Source organism: Pecten maximus, chromosome 17, assembly GCF_902652985.1.
Source record: "Pecten maximus chromosome 17, xPecMax1.1, whole genome shotgun sequence".
NCBI lineage: Eukaryota > Metazoa > Mollusca > Bivalvia > Pectinida > Pectinidae > Pecten > Pecten maximus.
Window position 1 is genome coordinate 13,342,707 of NC_047031.1, and position 18,792 is coordinate 13,361,498.

The 18,792-nt window shown below is 36.5% G+C and overlaps 1 protein-coding gene across 2 annotated transcripts in view; it reads left to right on the forward strand.

The window, feature by feature from the left end:
* LOC117315663 (disintegrin and metalloproteinase domain-containing protein 10-like) overlaps positions 1–18,792 on the forward strand; it is a 31,897-nt gene that overhangs the window by 8,377 nt on the left and 4,728 nt on the right. For both annotated transcript variants that reach the window (XM_033869959.1, XM_033869958.1), the window contains exons 4-13: positions 665–845; positions 2,576–2,669; positions 7,454–7,711; positions 10,291–10,446; positions 12,217–12,409; positions 12,957–13,132; positions 14,077–14,269; positions 15,184–15,337; positions 16,103–16,207; positions 16,897–16,984. In XM_033869959.1, coding sequence (XP_033725850.1) covers positions 665–845; positions 2,576–2,669; positions 7,454–7,711; positions 10,291–10,446; positions 12,217–12,409; positions 12,957–13,132; positions 14,077–14,269; positions 15,184–15,337; positions 16,103–16,207; positions 16,897–16,984 — 1,598 coding nt within the window. The remainder of the gene's footprint in view (positions 1–664; positions 846–2,575; positions 2,670–7,453; positions 7,712–10,290; positions 10,447–12,216; positions 12,410–12,956; positions 13,133–14,076; positions 14,270–15,183; positions 15,338–16,102; positions 16,208–16,896; positions 16,985–18,792) is intronic.

Genomic DNA, 18,792 nt, shown 5'->3' on the forward strand with positions numbered 1-18,792 from the left:
AATAACGTGAAGTGGTATTGCTGCTTCCATTTGGTTGTAGATATATATATATATAATGTGGTATTAATCTAAAATAAAAGACGTACAAAATATGTACATACTACGTTAGCATGAAGAATCTGCTTGATTTTTCAAGGAGATTTTGCATAGCAAGGAATATTCAACAACAGTTCCTGCTTTTAGTGCCCTTTAGTGGCGACTGTACTTTCTAAACAACAAAACGAGCAATCTAAATTCATTATATGAAAAAATGCCCACAAAAAATGAATTAATATGATAAAACATATCACTATTTAGCTTAAAACTTACATGAATTGTATAGAAAGGGGTCTAAATACATTTTCTTATGATAAAACAAACTATTTTTTAAGGACAAGTAGCTCCTGCACTATTTTGCATAATTTAAGAACATTTGAAAGCTATGGAAAAGCGGCAAGGAGTAAAAATGTTATATGTGTATTTAAGCAGAAATAGCTCGTTGCTGCTGTTTTTCTCAATAACGAGCTTTATTTGTAACGAAAACAGAAAGATACTAAAAATATATGGCGTATTCAATAGCTCCCCCACTCTCAAGCTCATTAGTGAATATCATGTATATTTTCAGGGATTGTGACACATATTGCCTTTTCTATATGTATGAACAATAAATACCGTTGCATTCCAGGTGACCCTGCCTCGTACGTACACGGCAGTGTATTGGAAGGGGTGTTCCGAGGGTTCATCGTCACCAATCGAGATACTATTTACCACCTCGAACATGTCCGGAGATTTTTCCCAGCTGGACATTCCGTACCTTACCATTCCGTCATATATAAAAGTGACCATGTTAACCTTGACCCCTACCGGTCAGTATTGTTTATTTTATCCAATTGTCAAAAAAACTTAATAAGGCTTCCGAAAAAAATGGAATTAATATATTTGCAAAACAAAACAGGAAATCTTAACTAATCTTTTTGAAAACCACATCTTCGTGAATGAAAATTTTTAAACAATATATTATCACAGAACAGTACTATTTTGAAGTTTGAATTTCTACTTTGCTAAACATCTATCATCGTCTTTAAGGCAGTTATTCTCTCCGAGTATATTGTCTCTGGCACGAATTTATGTTCTTGATGTTGTCAATGTTATGAAAAGAGGTATGGCGCATATTGGCCTGTTTCGACCTAACTGTGACCGTTTTCAAATTAAAAAAAATAAATGTTTAAAACTGAGTTTTTGAATACAAACCTTAAATCTATAACATATAAATATTCTTATTTGCGAAAAATGTGTTTGTTTATTGCAATGGATATTTCATTAAATGACCGTAAAGTTGCATCATCGGGCTATTTGCAACTTTCGAGGGGGGTTTCCCGCATTTATATCATTTTTTGACATAGAGCACATCGGAAGACCAACTTTTACAGTGTCTTATTTTATTCTATGTACCAAAGGACAACTAAAATCCTATTCTTAAAAAGTGGTCCTCCGATGCGCTGGCACCGAAAAAATGAAAAAAACGTAGTTGATAAAATATTTTCATTCAGCATTAACTAGACTGAATATATCTGATAACATAAACATCTCAATGCCGTAAGTCCGCATAGCTCATATGGTAGAACCATCGCTTATAATTAGCCATCCAAAAGTTTTGAGTTCGAATCACCAAAATGTATTTTTTTCATACTTTATTATGTTTCTTAATACCATTTATTTTTTCTTTGTCGTATTTTGAAAGATATTTGCAACAATAAAAGCATATCTACTATAACATATTTAGTATAAAGATGAAAATGTTGTGATAAAAAAATTTCACTTGGATAAAAAAAAGAGTAAAACCTTAACCGATATACCCCGTATCATAAAAAGTCAAATGTAAATGAACTGCAGCGTCGACAACAGGCATACATGGATGGGTAGTGTAAAATTCGTACTTAAACATGTCAATTTTACTTTATTTCATATGGTTTTGATTGAGTACATACATGTAATCCGTTCACCAAGTACAGCGCGCCAGTGGACCATAACGGTCTATTTTGGTAGTGTGGGAATCACTGGGGTCACGTGATATTTTACCTGTATTTTTAGCCCAGACTATCGCTGTATGTAGCCTAGGTCAGGATAGGCGGAAAACGACCATCTTTGTATATTGTGTATGTGTAGGATACTGATGAGTCGGAAGACTCAAAGTTAATAAAGAACTCGAACTTAAACTTGTTGTATATTGTTTTCTCTTGGGTATAAACTCTGCGTTCTCCTTTTGTCACTGCGAACCCGGCTCAGCCATGATACATAAACTATCCTTATAGACGCGATCAAATAATGAACAGGTGTGCTCGCCTTAAATAAAGTATGCCTGACTCTATACATCAAATGCTTTACGAGCTAAACTCTTTTGAAGTTCAAAAACATAAAAATATGGAAAACATATAATCTAATTGTTTTATCATTCGTGCCCATTACTAAACTCATATTAAACACTGATATCACGGATTTTTTTTTCATTTTTGTGTGACCTCCATCTTTGTTCGGTGTATACTTTACCAACTTTTGGTTGTTTTGATTTTATTCACTTTTAATGACATATTATCAGACACCGTCGTGCCGCTGGCGAAGGAGCTTGTGGTCTGGAAAAACATCGGCAATGGATGGAGCAGAAATCAACCCCAGAGGACAGCAACCAAAAGGTATTATCCCTCGGTCGGGGTTTTATTAGAATTTCAATTAATCAAAATGTGTTGGGTTTTTTTCATTATTTTCTCCTGTAATATTATTTGACATTTGTATACATGATATATTAGAGTATTGTATATTACGGTTGGAACATTTAAATGTACGATGTGGGTGATCAGGTAACGCACTTGCCTTTCACCTTGACGGCCGGGGTTCGATTCCCCGATCGGACGTGAAAAGGTATGGGGGTGACCTGCCCGACCACGTGGGTTTTCCCCGGGTACTCCGGTTTCCTCCCACCGTAAGACCCCTCGCGTACATCCATCCGGACCAACAAGCGTGATTAATATAAGTCGCATTAGCTTGTTTCGCAATTGTTGTAAAATAGACATTTACATATAAATGTACGATAATACGTATTCAAATTGATAAATCAATTTTCGTGATTATGTTGAAAATTCAATTTTCTCGTTTGTATATTGAGTAATTGTGGTTATTCATGATCTAACATCAAGGCCGTATTAAAACTGATCAGGTGGTAGGGCACAGGGACACGTGACCGCTAGTTCGCGTCCCGGCACAGACGCTGTGTTGTATCAAGATACATGTACTTCACTCCGATGACCTATCTGTAAAATGAGTATGTCGAAGGGCAGTTCAAGAAATATCGTGTGCTAGTTGTTAGCGTCGAAATGGCAGCTCCGGCGGTAAACTTCCAATGGAGATGAGAAAGACATTTACTAGTTGCTAAAAGCCCAATAACCACAAATAATAATTTTCGAACCGCTTTATGACGGCTATGCTGCTTATATATAGCGGTATATCAAACTTATAATTAAGCTATTATTCAAATATTGACCGTTACTAACCTTTTGTTTTGGTACCTTGATTAAATTAGTTGTAATCCTACGAATATACTGACGTTGGATATTATTATCATTTCATTTATTTATTTTATTTATCTATTTATTTATTTATTTTATTTTATTTTTCTTTATTTATCTTTTTTTTTAATTAATTTTTTTTTTTGTATTTTATCACAACAACAAAATAATCCTTATTACTGGTCTGTAATTCATTTTATAATTATTGCCTTTCTACAAACATTCAAATCGTGATATATTGCCTATACAATTTATTTGCTATCCACCCTACAGTACGGGGAATCGGTTAAACACCGGTTACGTAATCTCGGGTGAAGATTCGTGGTGGTCAAGATATTGAAGATGAATATCATTTTATTCTAGTATGCAAAAGTTTTCATACTTTAAGAAAAAAACCCACATCAAACCATTTTACTGGCGCAAACCGTCAATGTATAAACTTATTCAATTACTGTGTGTCAATAATATTAATAAAGTCAGCAAGGTATGTACATATATGATGCCAACAAAGTCATAGTGTAATTATCATGCTATAGACATGTCACCTGTATTTTGTATTTTTTAATGTGGATCAGTATTATTCAGAGTTTATTCGGCCGTGTTCTCCGCCATTTTGTATGCATGAATTGTTATATGATACAATGTATATATGTATCTTGGAATCCTATATGCTATGTAGCATTTGGAAATAAATTGAATTGAATTGGTGCGTATTTCGACATTTCCTACCTGTGTCGGGTTTTGCTCTTCTGAAGCTGAGAAAACGGGCCGGTCTGTGCTGTAGTGGTTGTGTCATTGGGCAAGACACTTTATCCGAATTGCTCTGTGTGACATGCGACTGACCTCCCATATGCTGTTAAGTGAAGTAGTCATCAACTACTACAAGGAGACCCGACTCAAAATGATCTTGACTGTTCATGGGGTGAGAAAACAAATAAACATTACAGTAAAAAACGTCTCTCTAGAAACTAACCCGGCCAATTGTGTTGTCTGTATAATGGAAAAGGAGATTTGTCAGACCAATGTGTCTGAGACATGACATCCCAGAGTCAGTATAATGGTCCGGAGAGATGTCAGGCCAATGTGTCTGTGACATGACATCCCAGTGACAGTATAATGGACCCAGAGAGATGTCAGACCAATGTGTCTGTGACATGACATTCCTGTGACAGTATAATGGACCCAGAGAGATGTCAGACCAATGTGTCTGTGACATGACATTCCTGTGACAGTATAATGGACCCAGAGAGATGTCAGACCAATGTGTCTGTGACATGACATTCCAGTGTCAGTATAATGGACCCAGAGAGATGTCAGACCAATGTGTCTGTGACATGACATTCCTGTATCAGTATATTATTTTATAATGGATCGGGGAGATGTCTTACCCACGTGCCATTTTTAAATTGACATTCATATGGCCCCGTTCACGTAGGTACACCTTTTAATGACCCGTTACCATTACGATTAACATACTACTACTGAACTAATTAATATTTAAACTTAAAATGACGTCATCATTTCACTGATCAAACATTAGTAGGCCTAGAGCAGAGACATTCAATGATGTCAGTATGTTATAAGTACACTAGATAAGATTTATTTCCTTTATTTCGTCAGGTTGGTTAGTATGTAAGTATTCAAGTTAACTCTGGTGTATTAAACCCGTTAGTGGATGTACTCTGTCACCTATCCTCCATCAGGTGACAGGGTACATTCATCAAAACGTCATTCTGATAAATCCAATACTTTGGTTCGGGGAGTACTCCGACATTTTTCCTAAATGAGGGGACAGAGTATATCCAGCATGCGCGTTAATCTTGCGCCCCATTCTATTGCTCATTAATGTATTCATGTAAAATATACATCTTTGTACATTGTTACAACTTGTACATTCGGATAACATCACATTGTATATACAGGTTCCGCGCTGTGTCTGCAATGCCTGACACGAAGGCTTTATTTGTTTTAATCAATACGAGGAAGGAGTGTAGTTAGAATTACTAAAAACGCCATGTTGCGTATACGACTTCAGCTTTCACTTTGTCAGTACATTCGTAATCGCAGCTTTGATCGGCTGTCATGGAAACAACGAGGACATTTGTCCCGCATACACAAAGCCAAAAACGCCGCACCTCCTTGCAGCCATTGAAATTTTTTTTGTAAAAAATTAATAATTATAATTAGTAATAATGATCAATTGCATTCGTCTACCAGCGTTTGTTCATTTCAATATGCCGACTTCAAATACCAAACGTTAACACTTGCTCTATAAATCGTCCCGGAGCAGCCAATTACCCAAAATCAATACTTATGAAACAGATCGGAGATTGAAAGTATCTGTAAATTCTACATGAACAACGAGAAGTGCTTCACATTCTTACGAAAATGTCCAACATCATCAAAATTATTAAAACAGTAGCCAATAAATTGGCACTTCGTCAATTAATACCAGTCCGCTGTTGAATACCTGTACGCGAATAGATAAAACAAGGTACAGCATTTCCCTCAGTTTCTAAGTACAATGAACCATTGTATCATGCTTATTGGTAAGGAAATACGTCAATAGGGTTTTCTGGCCGTATTCACCAACCAATTATCTTTCGTGCCGGTCACGTGACCAAGCCAGAACACGAGAACGAGATAAGGACGTTGAACACCGAACATTGACATCCGATTGTGAAAACACATAAAATTGACGATGAACCTTTTATATAATATATATGTATTTAAAGACAAAATGATTTTTTGTGTTCATTTCAATTATAAATGCAACATTATGCCACATGCGCAATTGTGTTAGGTGGGTACTCTATGAGCTTACCTCCATGAGGTGATAGAGTACAAATACAATACTTTATATGTTCAGGGAGTATTCTATCATCTTATCTCCATGGTGACAGAGTATAAATCCAATACTTTGGTCCAGGGAGTATTCTATCATCTTATCTCCATAGTGACAGAGTATAAATCCAATACTTTGGGTCAGAGAGTATTCTATCATCGTATCTCCATGGAGTCAGAGTATAAATCCAATACTTTGGTTCAGGGAGTATTCTATCATCTTATCTCCTTGGTGACAGAGTATAAATCCAATACTTTGGTTCAGAGAGTACTCTGTCATCTTATCTCCATAGTGACAGAGTATAAGTTCAATACTTTGGTTCGGGGAGTATTCTTTCATCTTATCTCCATGGTGATAGAGTATAAATCCAATACTTTAGTTCAGGGAGTACTCTATCATCTTATCTCCATGGTGACAGAGTATAAATCCAATGCTTTGGTTCAGAGAGTACTCTGTCATCTTATCTCCATGGTGACAGAGTATAAATCCAATACTTTGGTTCAGAGAGTACTCTATCATCTTATCTCCATGGTGACAGAGTATAAATCCAATACTTTGGTTCAGAGAGTACTCTGTCATCTTATCTCCATGGTGACAGAGTATAAATCCAATACTTTGGTTCAGAGAGTACTCTGTCATCTTATCTCCATGGTGACAGAGTATAAATCCAATACTTTGGTTCAGAGAGTACTCTGTCATCTTATCTCCATGGTGACAGAGTATAAATCCAATACTTTGGTTCGGGGAGTATTCTATCATCTTATCTCCATGGTGACAGAGTATAAATCCAATACTTTGGTTCAGAGAGTACTCTATCATCTTATCTCCATGAGATAATGGAGCACATCCAATACCTGCTGTGCTGCACAGGCAAACTTTGTTATCTAGAACTTTTAAATCGTACTTAACGCGAAGTTAAAATTCAACTCCGACAGTTCAAATTATACATAAGGTATATTCAGTAACATCGAGGGATATCTCGAAGTTTGTCTTATATACATTAGAGGGGACTTCGAGATAGCGAGACTTGGCTGTACTAGTACTAATCATGTAATGTTTTATATTTCAGTCCAGTAAGTACAGTGAATATGCTAACAATGACCGGAGTGACTCCCAGGGAGCCACACACCACGATGGAGAAGATGGTATAACCCCTGGCCACACCTGGGAGGGGTCACAAAACTTTTTACAGAATGGACAAGGCCATAGGGCTAGACGAAATGCTCCCTCATCCAAGTCGACCAATCGTCTAGGGGCACGAAACACGTGCTACATGTACCTGAGGTCAGATCCAATCATGTGGCGATACATAAAAAAGCAGGGCATGGTACGTATTCGTCTCGCGATATACACGTCAATATCAATAGTGATTCCTCGTAGAAAGCACTGGATAATTGGATAATTATAACAGACAACAATTAATTTACTATTAAGTATTGTCGTCAGTAGAATTGTATACGTTAAACTGACAATACTGAAGCTTAAAGCTGACAGTGAAAGTTAAAATGCATCCAATTGAGATTAAAAAATTTAAGATACAGATTTCCAAAAATCGTTTCCGAGACATCCCCCGGTTATGGTAGTGTCGTATCTAAGGACGGGCAGACATTTTTCTTTTTTGTTATGCGTGGATACGAACCGCTATAAAAGCGCGTGCGTTCAAGTATCAGTCTATCGATACATGCGCAAAGCAACACATCTCTCCATTATATATAGTATATGTTCTAAATACACACGCCAACGGGTTTTTGTTTACATTGTACGCAATTGCAGAACTTGGATATGGAATTTGAAGAATTAATTTTATACATACATATATATTTTATTTAACAATAAAAGAAAATATTGACAATACCAAAAATTTGGGCCACAACAAAACATGCACCTCATAAAATCATAAACAGAGTAAACATGAGTAAATTCCTACCTGAGTCTTTCGAGTGGGACATGTAGCGAGAATAACTTTACAACTGTTACAGTATTATAGTTTCCATCGAAATATTTTCCTTGTCTTCGTATCATTTGTGCACGTGTAATAACGCAATTAAAGCGTGATAAAACCGCACTACTGCACTACAACAGCCCTAGTGTAGCGTAGACAATAAGAATACATCCGAGGAGTTCCGAGTGCTAGTGTAGACGCGAGTAAAAATCAGAACTCCTCGGAATGTTTACTTGTTATCAAAATGGCTGCACCCACGAAAAACACGTGAGAAAATGGATAGAGTATTTGGGATTAATTCGTTATGCATTTTTCAACATTTATTTGGAGACTTTATTTTGAACAAGATTTGAAAGATAATTGAGAGACACTGACCATCTTTCTGCTCAGGTTACAGGTAAGTGCTTCTTCTGTTTGGTGTCGTTCGCGAATACAGTTGTAGGTCACGTGGTGTACAGATATATATATGGTGTAGAAGATACAGGTGTGTCACCGTGAAAACCTGAGGTTAGAGTGAATGCGAGTGTGACGAAGCACCTTCTTTTTATAGCAGCGGCGGCTTGGTTGTATCCACGCATAACAAAAAAGAAAAATGTCTGCCCGTCCTTAGATACGACACTACCATAACTGGGGAATGTCTCGGAAACGATTTTTGGAAATACGTATATGTCGTTTTTAAAAAATCTCAATTGGATGCTTTTTAACTTGCACTGTCAGCTTTTTAATTGACTTCTGACAACGGAAAGGACAAGGTCACTTTGGGCCACGCTTGGTTTCCTTAATTTATAAACCATGTTGATAGAACGTTAAACCAAACCAAACGTCTGTTCCAATGCACCGGAGTAAAGACTTAGAGGCCTGTAAAATAACACTGGATTTACTATTCAAATGAACCTTAATGCATTTCACAAAGGAAACAAATTTGACATCTACTTCAAAAATTATAACGAGTATTGAATTTAAAAGCACTGGGCCCGATTGTTGGGTTGGCTAGACTAATCACAGTTTAACAACAATTTTAACATTCTGGTACATTCATTTCTGGTTGAACTAACTTGACAAAATTGTATGAAACAATAACACTCATCAGTCTTTTCCTACCTGCTTATTTTAAGAAATATACAAACACAGGTTATGAATTAAAAGGAGAAACGAGATTTGTCACTCATCAAATGATCAAGCTATCTCCACCGTATGATGGTCTGGGCCCTGGTCTTTCATAATAGTTTCAAGACAAGATATAGTTCCAACTTGATGATATTTATCGATCACTGCAAATAGATAAATAATGAAACCTGTCCCCAATATTCAATTTTAACTGAGGATGTTGTTCCATCTACTGTAATACACTGTACCGCATATTATCTAATATACGAATCGCTCTGATGTCTCACACAGCTCGGCGTCGCTCAGCAGGCAAAACGTTTCTGATTGGCTGACCAATCAGAGAACACCAGTATGAATAGAACGTTTGACTGACATACAATGTAACTGAAATATGTATGTAGGCGGGGTAAAATGGAACTGTTAATATTTCATAGTTATTTTTCAAACTTGATTTTTAAGCAAGTACCAGAGACGTACATGTATATACAATATAAACATCTCTGTCATAATTCAGAACGTTGTGAAACCTTTACTACCAGTCTGCTATTAAATCAAAGCGATCCATCCGTCACGACGACTACATCAAAGGAACACGTGTATTGCACACGATACCAGGAATATCTAGCATCATGAACAGGAAGTGTATCCTCGATACTCCAGACGGGTTTAGTGAGGTAGCCATCAACTACTACAAACAAATAAGCAAACAAATAAATAATGCTTCAAACAGAAACGTAACATGGCTTGTTCTTTGTGGAAAATTATCTTCGTATCTTGACTATTAATTTAGGGTAGATTTTCGGTCTTCAGTTCCTTCAGATTAACAGATTAAAAATCATAATTGTTTTCTTTCACAGGATGATAGCGTGGCAAAGAATGAGATACTGGCGATGTTCGCGAATCACGTGGCTGCAATTAACGAAATTTATAAACCCACCAACTTTACGACGTATCCCTATCAACCGACCGACTACTACTATATTGGAGTCCAGTTCAGGGTTCAAAGAACATCGGTGGGTATATATCAATCCTCCAGATTATCGAACTATGGTTTTTAGTATACATGTAGGTTTATGATTCTCATAGAGAACTCTTAATTGGGTATGGAACACTTAAAGGATGCTACCTCCAGAGAAAAAAGATTTCCAGTTGAACGTTAGACCTCCGTTTGAATACAGTTTATAAGAGTTATCTTTAACATCATGAACATGACAAAGCATGGTGATAAATATGTAGGGGAGATAACTACTCTTTATGTGATAAAATATATAAAGGAGGTAACTCCCTTAATATAATAAGATATATAGGGGTGATAACTCTCCTTTATGTGATAAAATATATAGGGGAGATAACTCTCCTTTATGTGATAAAATATATAGGGGAGATAACTCTCCTTTATGTTATAAAATATGCAAGGGAGATAACTCTCCTTTATGTGATAAAATATATAGGGGAAATAACTCTCCTTTATGTGATAAAATACAAGGGAGATAACTCTCCTTTATGTGATAAAATATACAGGGGAAATAACTCCTTTATGTGATAAAATATACAGGGGAAATAACTCTCCTTTATGTGATAAAATATATAGGGGAAATAACTCTCCTTTATGTGATAAAATATATAGGGGAAATAACTCTCCTTTATGTGATAAAATATGCAAGGGAGATAACTCCCCTTTATGTGTTCAAATCAATGTGTCTAAATAATGTGATGTATTATTTTATTTCAATGATAAGGTCATGGTTTCAATTATCTAATATTTATCATATCACTGCAGGAAAGTTTATATGATTTATTCCTAACAATAGAGTTATTTTGCAAAATAATTTTTTGTTTAAATTTCTGTTTTAGTGAAATAAAAATGACCAAATAATAAAATTATTACTGTTAAATTTTCTCTGCTAGATTAGAATTCTCCCTCTGACCACTAAATATTTACGGAGAATTGTGGAATATTTTCATCTCTTTGAGAAATAACTACATGTGCGAAAGCATGGTTTGCCAAGAAGTACAGATTTCGAGAAAATTATGATGGACAAGCATATTATTATAATTTATTTATTTATTTATTTATTGTTACAAAGTAAATGGTGGCACCAAGATCACTCATATCAATATCCATGACGACAAGTTTATTATTTCCCGACCGTGTCGTATCCTTTTACTTCCGTCATGCACTCTCATTAAAACAAGATATGATCGAAATACAGGTAAAAATGGAATGGATTTTTATTGTTTAACGTCCTATCAACATCTATCTATGATCATATAAGGAAGTCAATATACACGGAAACTCTTGATAAAGCACGAAGTGAATAATGCCAGGTGTTCTGGAAAATAAGCGTCCTCTAAATCTATATCAAATCTAGTTAATGTCACGTTCACAAAATGAGATACGGGGTAGTGACAACAGAACCATCGGGCATACCACCAGGGTATTATGTATTATTTCGAAATTAATATCATCTGTTTATGCTAACGAATTGGTTGTCACTCTTCAAAGTAATATTGGTTGATGTGGCAAGTGTGTTGATTTAAATAGAAGTTTGCTTTCTATTTCCAAGCGATGTTATCAACTTTGGACATTTTCCCATATCTCTCTTTGGCCGTTTACTGCTGCATTTATAAATGCTAAAATGCATTCATTGAAAACATGCAGAAAACAAATCATAGATTTCAACCCACTTTAGTTATCATGTGTAATCATTTCCCACCGGACACCATTGCAGTTTAAGATGGTTTGGTTTGTATCTACCACCGAAACATTTCTATTTGATCAGGTGATGACGGACCAAACCGAGAACTGTAACACTACGAAAGCCAGCCAATTCTGTAACCCGGACATTGACGTCAGTAATTTCCTCGATCTTACTTCACGAGAAAATCATGACCAATTCTGTCTGGCCTTCACGTTCACAGCACGAGACTTTTCCGGAGGAACTTTGGGACTGGCTTGGGTAGCATCCCCTGAGAGTATGCGAATTTATTGATATTTGGGGTGATTGTGAAAGAGTAGGTGATATATGTGTGTGCAAAGTGTAAATTGAGACGTAAAAAGTGTGAGGTTTATTTCTATAAAACTTGACACAATTGGCTGAATGTAAAATATACTGACCACGAACTCTAGAAGAGAAGGTTTGAGCTGTCGGTATACACTGTCACTCAGCTCTCCGAGCATGTGTACCTTGGTTCAGTTGGTAGAGCCGGACATTATGACATCAGGGACCCGGGTTCGATTCCTGTCGGAGTGCTGGTCAGTAATGCATATCATGTAACCCTGATAAATACTAACCGCAATATACTGCTTGGCTAGAGAGATCTTCTCTTGGATCAGTCGAGCGTCAGACTCGTATGTCAGTGGTTCCGGGTTCGATCCCAAACGGAGGAAGTTATTTAATTATTTTTGATCATGCGCTCTGTCACAATTCGTTCAAACTAGAAATGTTATTATCCTTCTTTTTTTCATTTTTTTGGAAGATTTTTCAACAGTACAGAATACATTATTCTTCTTTTTGATCAGACTCAGCAGGAGGCATATGTGAGAAGTACAAATCATTTCCGGAAGATGATGGCCAGGTCGTGAGTAAAAGTCTAAACACTGGTATTGTGACGATCATCAACTACGGGAAACGTGTAGCCCCAACTGTGTCCCATCTCACCTTCGCCCACGAGGTGGGACACAACTTTGGATCTCCTGTAAGTGTTACCCTGAGGGAATGACGTGGAGTAATTATGTCATTAACGAGTGCTGATTAATTATAATTCAAATTAATTTAATTTAAGTGACTTTCGTAAAGGATACATTTACTACAAACTTTAAAATAAGTCCGCCCACCCACCCTTACATTCATTGTACTGTTAAACTTATGAGATACTCTTTCTTCCCAAATCACACTAGACTGTAAAATCAATTACATATACACATAATTATATATCAAATACGTATATATCTAAATACATATATAATAAAATACATATATAATAAAATTCATTTATGATTAAATACGTATATGATTAAAAACATTTATATTTAAATACATATATGATAAAATGCATTTATGATTAAATACGTATATGATTAAAAATATTTATATTTAAATACATATATGATAAGATGCATTTATGATGAAATACGTATATAATTAAATACATATATTGTCTATCCCTTTTCACGGATATCCGTGGTACTATGAAATTCTCTCTGTAAAACATGCATGTTGCAATGTTGTTACGGATGTACAACAATTTCAATTGTTTTATGTTGCTTGATAAGATCTGAATCTGGACGGAAATGATGTTCTCTCCCTTGTTTAATGTCCTTGCATCATATCTGATAGAAATAATCTGATGATAAATATATTTATGAATTAATATTCAAATTCTATATCAACCATCATTTATTCATAAGAATTAAGATCAGGGTTTATTTAGAAAACAGGTCTTGGTAATATATGCTGTATGTGAATTTTTCTGTATTTAATGTTACAATTTTGCTTAGCTTATCTAAACATTTCATTGAATTCTAATCCAATCAGGATGTATGGGCCTGTTTATTGAGGTTTCTTATACTAAAAAATATCATTTCTGCGAAATATAATTAAGCCCAGCAAAATGAAATATTGTTTTTTGTCTGTTGGTAGCACGATACCGGTATATGTGCGCCTTACAATACACACTATCCCGGGGCCTCGGCGGGAAACTATATAATGTATGCCAGTGCTACCCACGGGGATCTCCCACATAACCACGAGTTCTCAGTGTGTAGTAAGGACAATATGACGCGCGTGCTACATTCTCTACTAGAGGGGAGGTTCAAGAAGAACTGTCTACAGAGTGAGTATGAGTACATATCGTTACATTGACTAGAATGTCAACCTCGGACGATATATTTTCCCGGGTTAATAAAATCACGCATCGACATTGTCAGGAGTCTATAGTTGTATATTGCACATTTTATACATATATATCTTTGAAATCATTGTTACGTTAAATCACTGTCATTGTCATGCGTTTCCTGGCTGAAAAGCTGGGCCGCAAAATCTTTTGTTCTATTGTTTCCTCAAATGTTATTCTTTCTTTTCCTTCCGTAGCAAGATCGTTCGATTCCTGCAATCGTTTATTCTCATCTCCACATTTTCTATTTCTTCTTTCCATGTTCATGATGTTGTCTTTCTCGTTCATCCTAAATGACATGATCTTCTTTTATTGTCTGTCTTCGTTTTTTTTTTTTTTTGCTTCTTCTCGGCTCCTATCGTACTCTTTCTGTTTGTTTCGGAACATCTCGGATGTTTACGTTCAAATTCACTCGGGTTTTGTTTTAATATTTTTTGACGTTCCATCAGCACAAACATATCATTTATAAACAGCGTCAATTTGAATGGGACGTCTTTAAGTGTCTGACATGTGATTCCAAGGGGACATTGGTATATCTCTCCTGGTACTATCGACACCAGAATTCGTCACATCAAGCAAGGAAACAAGTAGCTATTTTTAATTGAATTTGATATTTCACGACCAGAGCACAACACCCATGGGCTCCCAAAGCGGGGAACATTGAACTAATGGCACAAAATGAGGCAGTGTCAGGGGAGACATTACGAAGGGGAAAAAAAACAAAAAAAAACAGTCTTAAATTAAGTCGCCTCGCACGAATCGTGAATAGGGACAGCAGGTATAATCCTATCACCGTGCCTGCGGGGAAAGGATCTTCTTTCATTTGCTCGGACTGTACAATTTTTGTTTTACAGACCAGGAGGGGTCTTTCTGTGGTAACGGTATCCGTGAGGAGGGAGAGGAATGTGACTGTGGTTATGTGGATGACTGTGATGAGAAGTGCTGTAACCCACGTCACGAAAAGAAGAGAGATTCAGATTGTAAACTCAAGCCATCATATCAATGCAGGTAACTGATCAGATGATATGTAATACAGAGGTCACACAGAGGTCACACAGAGGTCACACTGTGCAATATAACTTCCACATTTTGAGTAAACGGAACCTGTTCAGTACCAAACTGTGTCTCTTTTATATCTCTGCCTGTGGTCACGTGACCTTTTGGACACCTGACCTCAGGAGCGAGTCAAAGACCCCTGGAGCTGTTTATTTGTTGGTGTAATGCTAGTTTGATATTTTTGTTTTCTAACGTGTGTCTCAGGTGTTATTGGCACTAAATGACTCGATGGGCCGTACAACAATATAAAAATCAAAATATCTAATCCTATCACCGCTTCATCTGCTATGACCGATTTTTATTGTTTTATCTTTCGCTGTAACTAATTTGCATAAGTTTCCCTTTGTTTTACCTTTATTTCATCTTTATTTTATCTTTGTTTTATCTTTGTTTTACTTTGTTTTTACTTTTATCTTACCTTGTTTTTACTTTTGTTTTACGTTGGTTTTACCTTGTTTTACCCTTGTTTTACCCTTGTTTTACCTGTTTTACCTGTTTTACATTGGTTTCACCTTGGTTTTACCTTTGAAAGTTATAGTTTGAGATTGACGTGTTCCTCTTTGCGAACGTCCTTCCCCGGTGTTGTTTGATCCTAAACGACTTTTTCTCATATATTGTAAATGGGCGGGGTTTGCTGTTGCCATAAGCAACGGCCAATGATTTCGTCTATGAATGCTTTATATTCTGTTCACGATGTTCCTGTTAATTTTGTTTCAGTCCGTCACAAGGTCCTTGTTGTACGTCCGAGTGTGAATTCATCACTGCGTCCATTAACAAAACGTGCCGGGCAGCGACGGACTGCATCTATAGTTCTAGATGTCCGTATCCTTTGTAGATATACCTAGTACAGTAAACTCAACACGATCAAATTAAATACATATTAAACAAAATTCTTCATATTAACCAATCCGTTGAATGGATCAAGTTTAAACAGATTCGTCTTCCTGTGGCGTGCAATATCAACATGCTATCCTCTCTATTTTTTCTTATCAAGCCGACTCCCTAAACACACCATACGCAGGCCTCCTCGGCCGTCCTTAAACAATACACGGGGAGGCCGTCCTTAAACAATACACGGGGATGTTTAACAATACAAAGCCCCAAATATAAGAAATGCATAATAATTAAGGGACTTACGTACATTTGTTCTACCTCGTTTTGATTTTCCCGATATTTCTTCATGAATTCCACTTTTATTTGCTTTTTAATGCAGCTCTTTATATTTATATTCATTATCAGACATATACTCCTATAGTATTTTACTAAACTCATTGTTATAAAGGGGCTATTGTTCGTCCATATCACAATCAGCTCATACTTCTTCTACTAGAACGATCTCTTATAAGTTTAATAACTATTGTTTTATTGGACATTTTAATAGATTGAAATGAAGTTTAGCATAATTTTAATCTGTTTTCACATTAAATCCCATTTCGTCATGAAAATGAATTTCGGAAAGAATCACCATGGTGTTATTCATCAGACTTGTTATTAACCTTAACTGTGGTTAGCGGCGACTCGGCAGAATGTCCGTCACCCAGGGACAAACCGGACATAGAAACACTGTGTAACGATAAACTATCAGTCTGTCAGAAAGGGGTAAGTCTCGTCAACGTGGGTAAGTCTCGTCAACGTGGGTAAGTCTCGTCTCGTCAACGTGGGTAAGTCTCGTCAACGTGGGTAAGTCTCGTCAACTTGAGGTAAGTCTCGTCAAGGTGAGGTAAGTCTCGTCAAGGTGAGGTAAGTCTCGTCAAGGTGAGGTAAGTCTCGTGAACGTGAGGTAAGTCTCGTGAACTTGAGGTAAGTCTCGTCAACGTGACGTAAGTCTCGTCAAGGTGAGGTAAGTCTCGTGAACGTGAGGTAAGTCTCGTCAACGTGAGGTAAGTCTCGTCAACGTGAGGTAAGTCTCGTGAACTTGAGGTAAGTCTCGTCAACGTGAGGTAAGTCTCGTCAAGGTGAGGTAAGTCTCGTGAACGTGAGGTAAGTCTCGTCAACGTGAGGTAAGTCTCGTCAACGTGAGGTAAGTCTCGTCAACGTGAGATAAGTCTCGTCAACGTAAGATAAGTTTCGTCAACGTGAAGCAAGTCTCGTCAACGTGAAGCAAGTCTCGTCAACATGAAGCAAGTCTCGTCAACATGAAGCAAGTCTCGTCAACATGAAGCAAGTCTCGTCAACGTGAGCTAAGTCTCGACAACGTGACGTAAGTCTCGACAACGTGAGGTAAGTCTCGTCAACGTGAGGTAATTCTCGTCAACGTGATGTAAGTCTCGTCAACGTGAGGTAAGTCTCGTCAACGTGTGGTAAGTCTCGTCAACGTGATGTAAGTCTCGTCAACGTGAGTTAAGTCTCGTCAACGTGAAGCAAGTCTCGTCAACGTGAGGTAAGTCTCGTGAACGTGAGGTGAGGCTTATAAATACGGGGTATGGCCTGTAAGAGTAGGGTTAAAGACCTTTGGGAGTGATGTTAGACTTTTAAAACTATGCCACAGTGTTAATACATTCAGACAAAATATACCACAGTGTTAATACACAAAGACAAAATATACCACAATGTTAACACATCCAGACAAAATATACCACAGTGTTAATACATCCAGACAAAATATACCACAGTGTTAATACATCCAGACAAAATATACCACAATGTTAACACATCCAGACAAAATATACCACAGTGTTAACACATTCAGACAAAATATACCACAGTGTTAATACATCCAGACAAAATATACCACAGTGTTAATTCATCCAGACAAAATATACCACAGTGTTAACACACAAAGAAAAAAATATACCACAGTGTTAATACATCCAGACAAAATATACCACAGTGTTAACACATCCAGACAAAATATACCACAATGTTAATACATCCAGACAAAATATACCACAGTGTTAATACATCCAGACAAAATATACCACAGTGTTAACACATTCAGACAAAATATACCACAGTGTTAATACATCCAGACAAAATATACCACAGTGTTAACACATCCAGACAAAATATACCACAGTGTTAACACATCCAGACAAAATATACCACAATGTTAACACACAAAGACAAAATATACCACAGTGTTAACACATCCAGACAAAATATACCACAGTGTTAACACATCCAGACAAAATATACCACAATGTTAACACACAAAGACAAAATATACCACAGTGTTAATACATCCAGACAAAATATACCACAGTGTTAATACATCCAGACAAAATATACCACAGTGTTAATACATCCAGACAAAATATACCACAATGTTAATACACAAAGACAAAATATACCACAGTGTTAATACATCCAGACAAAATATACCACAGTGTTAACACATCCAGACAAAATATACCACAGTGTTAAAACATCCAGACAAAATATACCACAGTGTTAATACATCCAGACAA